The 7,602-nt window shown below is 31.2% G+C and overlaps 1 protein-coding gene across 1 annotated transcript; it reads right to left on the minus strand.

The window, feature by feature from the left end:
* Positions 1-230: 230 nt before the first annotated feature.
* Positions 231-5,584, minus strand: LOC121242126 (protein NRT1/ PTR FAMILY 3.1). The gene is made up of 4 exons (XM_041140032.1): positions 5,421-5,584; positions 5,032-5,249; positions 3,916-4,478; positions 231-1,308 (listed from the first exon to the last, which is right to left on the minus strand). The coding sequence occupies exons 1-4, from the start codon at positions 5,488-5,490 to the stop codon at positions 411-413; spliced, it is 1,749 nt and encodes a 582-aa protein (XP_040995966.1). The 5' UTR covers positions 5,491-5,584; the 3' UTR covers positions 231-410.
* Between the last annotated feature and the right edge of the window lie 2,018 nt (positions 5,585-7,602).

Here is a 7,602-nt window from a genome sequence, read left to right on the forward strand (position 1 = left end):
AAAATTATATTATTATTTACAACTCAACTAAACTTAATTTAATATCTAAACGTAGTCTAAATTAATAGAAAAATATATTATTCATATTGTTGATGTTGTACATTTTAATTTATGCATAATATTTTAAATTATAATTTAAAAAAAAATCAAATTATGTTGTATAGTAATATAGAATGTATATCTTATATACGACTTATGAATAGAATTTAAAGGGAAAAAAAATCTTATAATTTTTTATAATAAGTTTATTTTTATTTATTTTTTAATTCCTTCTATTATTATTCTACATTTCCATTATTCAAATACATATTCCTTCATGATTTTGTTATCTACCGGCACCATCCTTTCAAAGAAAATAAACTACAAAGTACAAACTAAGGGCTTGCAACTAACTGCTCCTAAAACTGCAACTAAACCCTGTTAGCTAGCTCCATCCCTCCTTCTTCAGAGCTTCCACCTTCTTTGCTTTCGATCTGAATGGGCTTAAATGTGTACAGTTTCGTACAACAAAGGTAATATATAAAGTTAACAACTTGCAATAACGTGATCAACCAGTAAAAGTACTCCAACTTTCCCTTACTCAGGTTGTCATCCTTCAGCCAGTTTGATCCGTTTGGACCTGCACTGTACTTATGAACCATGCAAACCAGAAGCGAGCTCACATAATTCCCAAAAGAAATGGCCAACCAAAACAGTGCCATAGCTGTGCTCCTCATGCTTTCTGGTGCCTGGTCGTAGAAAAACTCCAGATGTCCAATTGACATGAAAGCTTCTGCCATCCCATGCAGGCTGTACTGTGGCACAAGCCAAAACGCTGATATGGGAATGATGGAATGAGGATGATCAATGAGGCCGCTTGCGATGGCTGCGTTTTTGCGCTTCACTTCGATGAAACCTGCAACTAGAGTGGCCAAGATGGAGATGACGAACCCAATTCCCATCCGGTGGAGGAAGCTGATGCCGCGGTCGAGGCCGGAGAAGTGGCGGGCTACGGGGATGAAGATGCTGTCGTAGAATACGATGGTGAGGAGCATGGTGCTGTAGGTGAAGACAGACATTGATCCAGCAGGGATTTCGAAGGATTTTGAGAGGTGCCTGTCCATGGTTTTGGCTTGCTGCAGTGAGAATGTGCCCTGTTGTGCGTAGGCTGTGATGAGGAGGATTCCTGCAGCCCATATTGGCCCCATTCGGATCACTGATTTTAGTTCTTCCACTCGATGAACTGTGTTTAGTCTCCATAGGTTGGGTGCTTCCCCATATTTGAGTTGCTTGTCTTCTTCTGTCACTATGGCTGCCTTGTCAAAAAACCTGCATTCATTTCATTACATTTCAGTAAATGCTTTTCACATATTCAAGAACTTGAGAAGATCTTGATCTCGTAAAAACTATAATCTATATTGTTTTTAGGGATAAAAATCTTCATCAAAATCTTGCGGAACTCAAGTCACCTGAAATAAGTAGTACAACATGATGTGAATTTTTAAGATAACATTAAGATTCGTTTGGATATTAAGAGTATCTCACATCATCTGTGAATAATAATAATAAACTATTTGTGAATAATAATGAAGTAATCTGAAAATGTGTGAGAATAGTTATATTACTAAACACAGCCTAAATTGTAAGGTTCATTTCTTGTCTTTATCTCATATTTGAGATCTTTAATTTATGCATGAACTTTTTTTTTTATCTAACTCCAACAAATTAAAGCGTCATCACTACAAGAAAAAATAGGCATTTGTGATTAATTTATTGCAATCAAAAGACTATTCGCAACTAATTTAATTATAAATAGTCATTTTGCTGGAATTAACTGATCATAAATAAATAATTTTCTTGTAGTGCGTGTCCTAATAAAATAACTCCATTCAAAGACTTTTACACATCACAATATCTATATGAATATCTATATGGTATATATAAATTAATTCAAAAAATAAATTTTAAAAATAAAATGTTATAAATCAAATTATGTCATATATGTGAATGATGTGTGGAGTAGAGATATTTAAATAGCATTTCTGGTCTAAGTATATTAAGTAGTTGTTGGGCCCAATTATGGCCGCGAAATGCCATTTGGGCCACTATATAAGCTGAAAGAAAACCTTATAAAGGCTACCTTTTATGCGGTTCAGAAATAGGATTCAAAATCAAGACCAACCGAAAAAGATAGGGAAGGGGGAAATAATAGAGAAAGAAGGAGACAAGTAACTTGTTCTGTTGTCCATGGGTCTCACGGGTAAGTGGGCCTGGGATGACTCGGATTACAGGCAAAAGGACAAGAGAGCCTTTTGTTGCTTAGCTAAAAGGCTATCAAAGAAGGATAGAAATCAAGACTGCGGTGCTGCCTGCATGCATGCATGCTCACCAAGATCCATGCAGGTTATGGGGTCCCTCCCCCTCATATATGTATACCAAGACAAATAGTATTAAGTCATGATCTGTCTGCTTCCAGCTAATGACAAGCAGCTAGCAGGATATCTAATTTCTTCCACAAAAATAATAGATGATGATAATGGATACCCGGCCGGGAATGCCCAACTCACATCTCTCCGATATTTGTCTCACCCATCATCGGTTTGACTGGTTGGTTCAATACAAACAGACATAGACACGACGCGGAGTCTACACTGTCCAACAATTTTACACGAATTAAAGTGTCAATATATGATGGCATACAGCTTGTCAGCTCTACGTGACGATGTTTTTATCTTCCTTTAGAATTGGACCATTCAATTATCAAAGTTCTCTACCGATTCCAATGATCACACACATCAGAGAGAAACCAAAACAACTACTACGCATGTTGAGCCGCGTGGCAGTCTTATTTATTTTTACAAATGAGATAAGATGAGTTAAGATCGATTAAAATTAAAAATTGAAAAAAATATTGTTAGAATATATATTTTTTAATATTATTTTTATTTTGAGATTTAAAAAAATTAAATTATTTATTTTATTTTATATAAAAATTTGATAAAAATTATAATAATTAGATATAATGAATATTTATATAAGATAATACGAGATAAAATGAACTATAATAACAAACAAAGGTAATTTCTCGATGCCCGGTTCCAGAACGTTTATATTCATCTTCTTGGGAAAAACAAAACTTTTTTAAATACTGTTTTTTTTTTTAAAAAAAATTCTATTTTAATACACCATTATTGTGCAGGACATAAGCTAATTTACCATGCATGCATGTCGGTACCATTGTGTGTGTACGTATACGTTTACCGACACAATTGTACATCAGAACCAGCGATAGGTACTGATGTGTGATTGCAAATTAATCATATAAAATGCATCGGCAATAATATTGATGTTACAGTTACAGATCAATAAACATTTTCTGAATTGAATGAGATAGTTTGAGTTAAATATTTATTGAGTTTGAAAAAGAAAAAAGAAAAAAATTAAATAAAAAAATATTATAAAATTAAAATATTGTTAAAATATAATTTTTTAATATAATTTTTATTTTAGAATTTAAAAAAGTTAAATTTTTTTTTATATTTTATTTAGAAGTTTGTAAAAGTTGTAATGATTAGTTTGGAAAAATTATAATGATTAGTTTTAAATTATTTGTATTTGAGTGATGATGTTTGAAAAAAAAGATTAGATGAGATGAAATAAAAATTATTTCCAAACATACCCCTAAATCCACCTATGAAACCTGTGCTGTGCCTTATAATATTATAAGGTCATGCTTATAAACTTTGCACGCATGCAGAACATCAATATCCTTGCACGCATGACATATATGGTTTTTTCAAAAGTTTCAATATGAAATATTTTATTAAATTAGAAAAAAATGTAGAGTCGGGATTCAAATTCAGAATCTTTGTTCTGATACCATATTAAATCAAGACTTATCACGAAATCTTAAACCTAAAGAAAGAAATTACTTACTTCATGTGCTTAGTGTGGAGAAGCTTCCCACCCAGGGAAATGGAGGCATCAAGCTCATCATTCTGGTACAGTAATTTAGGATCAGAAACCATGGGCAACTTTCTCTTCCTGTATGCTGCCACCATCACCTGCACCAACCGGGTAAATGGACTTCCAGCCGGATCCAAGTTCCGGTAAAGTGGGTACCCACCAATAAAGGTAACAATTGAAATAAGCATGGCAATGGTTGGAACTCCAAGGCCCCAACCCCATCCAACATTATCCTGAATATAGACAAGCACTGTCACAGCCACTAATATGGATACCCCCATGACAAAGTAGTACCAGTTGAAATATTTCCATGTCTTTGTGTTTTGCTTAGGATCCGTCTCATCAAACTGGTCCGCCCCGAATGCCACAACGCAGGGTCGGATCCCACCAGATCCCAGGGCTCCAAGTAAGAGAGATATGTAGAGAATTGCCACCTGTCCGAAGTCAGCTTCTTGACATACTTGAGTACCAACTTGACATGGGGGTGGCCTTAGTTTTGGAAGTACTGCCGATAGTGTTAAGAGAATCATTCCCTGAATATATATATGTTTATGATCAAAAGAAGAAAACGCAAAAAGAGAGAGAAAGGAATAAAAACATGAGAACTTGGATTGTGTATAAATGATTATGGGAGTATTATATCACTATAAGAAAATTACTTATTTGTAGCCAATTATTCCTTACGAAAATGACTATTTCTTATTAAAATGAGTATGTTTTTGTCGGTAAATATTTATTCTTATCATGAATAATCCGTCATAAATACTCGTTTTTCTTTACAGTGTATAATGTTATAAGCAATACTAGATATATATTAACTATACGTACGACACAAAGCTGATGCAAACTAGAGATACTAGCTAGGTTGTAATGGAACGTTTGTATAAATTAATTTGAGTTGTTTTTAAATAATCTTTAGTGGAAGCTAGCCGCCGGCCACTTAGTTCTAATTCAACCAAGTAAACCCATGATCATCATCTGTCTGTTTTCTTCTAGCTATTTGGTTCTCATAAAAAGTGAAAAAGAAGATCACTCAAAGTTGTCACGTGGATGTTCTTGAAGGTTTTAGAGAGAGAGATGCTTAACAATTTGGTAAATGATGGAAGCAACAGTTACAGTCCAGAAGCGGCCGACATAGGCATCAGAGAGGAAGGCTCCGAGCAAAGGTGTCAAGCTAGCAGTGCCTCCAATGTTGGTAACGGTGTTAGCTGCTTTGGTCAGTGGCATATGCAGCTGTGTTGTTAAATAGCTAATCATATTTGCATTAAATCCCACCACAGCCAACTTCTCAGAAACCTCATTTGCTGCACAGATCAAACAAGAACATGAGTAGTACCATCATCGATCATCGATCATCAAAACCAATAAATCCTCAAAAACCCAAAAAAAAAAAAAAAAAAAAGAAAAAAGAAAAAACTTCGTTAACAATATCTAAGGGTACTACTACTATGAAAGCTTATAAATTAATTAATTACCAAAAATGAAGGGCATTGTGACAAGCCCTCCCTTTTTCCTCGTGCCATGGCTCCCTTTCTTCTCCATCATGATCTTCTTCTTGGATTTCTAGTTTTTCTAGTAGTACTGATTCCCAGAAGTTCCCCTATTTATAGGCTACATGTGTGGCTGGCCTTTGAATGGATTATATAGAAGGTTAGAAATGGATGCATGCAACTTGTCTGCACACCATTCACCAGCCATCGTAAACTCTCTTTTTACATTTTACTATTGTGTTAATCGGACATTTAGGTGTAGTTTGTATTTACATATCATTTTATCTTATTTAATCATTATAATTTTTTTAAACTTCTAAATAACATATGAAAAATTATTTAATTTAAAATCTCAAAAAAAAAAAAAATTAAAAAAAAGATTATACTAATATTTTATTTAATTTTCAACTTTTATCTCATCTCATCTCATTTTATCAATAAAGTACTGCTAGAATGCCGTCCAGCAATAATTACTGGGTATACCCCTAGGCAAAATTTTTCTTTTCAATTTTTTTTCATTTTTTTCATTCATATTGTTTTAATATTTTTAAAAAATATAAAAAAAAATCATTACACTAATAGTCATTTTTTTAATTAATATATAATAAAAAAATATAAAATAAAATAAAATATATAAACAATCAAAATAAAGAAACAAAATAAGACGGATGTAATAGCATCATTGCTCATCTTTATAACCATATATACGAGCGTACTGTGAGTCTGTGACATCTGTGGCCATAATTAATGAGATGTTTTCGTCTAGTGGTTTTGATGAAAATGCGCAATCCTTCGATGAAAATGATAGATAGTGATAGGTGATTGTCTCGACAGAGAAGTTTAACTTTTTTCTCAACTTGTAATATGATAATGATCATGTGCATTGGAGATGTGGGATGTGGGGCCAAGCATGGACCGAACTCCCTTATCTTTGATCTTCTTAGTTCTTATCATTATTAGTGAATAATATTTAGATTATGTTTAGTTATTCAATCAAACTTAATTTATTTCAAATTAATTATTAATGAAATTTATTATCTTTTTAACTTATTATAAAAAAGTTAAATTCATTTCAACCTATTTCATATATTTTTATCTAAAAAATTAAATTCATCTTAACAAAAAAAAATTTAATCTATCTCAATGGGACCATAAAACATTATTATTCACAACGTAATTTAACTCATCTCAACATCTAAATGTAGTCTTAAATAAAACAATGGCATCACGATTCAAATTAATATGGGACGTTTTAATTAATTAAATATTAAAAAATAAATAATTTAATCACAAACAGATTTTATAAAAATAAATTTATAAATTAATGTAATTTAATATGGTACGTTAGATGTAAAATTACTTATATTATAAAATAAATCTAACATATTATATAAAGTTAAATCAATTTATAAATTTATTTTTATATATTTAGAAGATTCACAAGTTTTGAACCGATACATTTAAATCAAATGAGACTAAGTTTGTAAAATCAACTGTTGGAAAGACTATCGCAGTCATGATTATTATTGGCTCTTATATATATATATATATAATCTTTTTCATATCCCTTTGATAAATCAACATTTACATTGTCATATATCAATGTTTTTATGCATATTGTTTAGAGTTATATAATGGACAAGAAAGAATGCATGGAAGGATGATGGAGAGATCCAAGTAAGTAGGGGTGTAATCGGTCCAGTTCGGTCTGGTTTTAGACATATTTTAGATCTGAACTGGTATGTACCGGTTTTGAGATTTAAAGAACCAATACTGCATCGGTTATACCCATAAACTGATACTTCTGATTTTATAGGTTTCGATCCGATTCTATTCGATTTTTTCAGTAGTATATATAATATAGTATATAATAATATAGTGATAATATATTGTAGTATATTATAATATATATTATAATTTTATTATAGACTATAGTGATATATTATAATATATAATATAATGATATATTATAGTATATTTTAATTATAATATATAGTAATATAGTATTAGTATAACTACTAACACAATAGGCTATAGTGATAATATAGTTATTTATATATGATTTTAAAATTTAATATTATATTAACTAGTAATTTATCATATAATACAAAAGTATTTTATATATAATAATATATATTATATATAATATAAAAAATTAAAATATATA

Source organism: Juglans microcarpa x Juglans regia, chromosome 8D (genome assembly GCF_004785595.1).
Source record: "Juglans microcarpa x Juglans regia isolate MS1-56 chromosome 8D, Jm3101_v1.0, whole genome shotgun sequence".
NCBI lineage: Eukaryota > Viridiplantae > Streptophyta > Magnoliopsida > Fagales > Juglandaceae > Juglans > Juglans microcarpa x Juglans regia.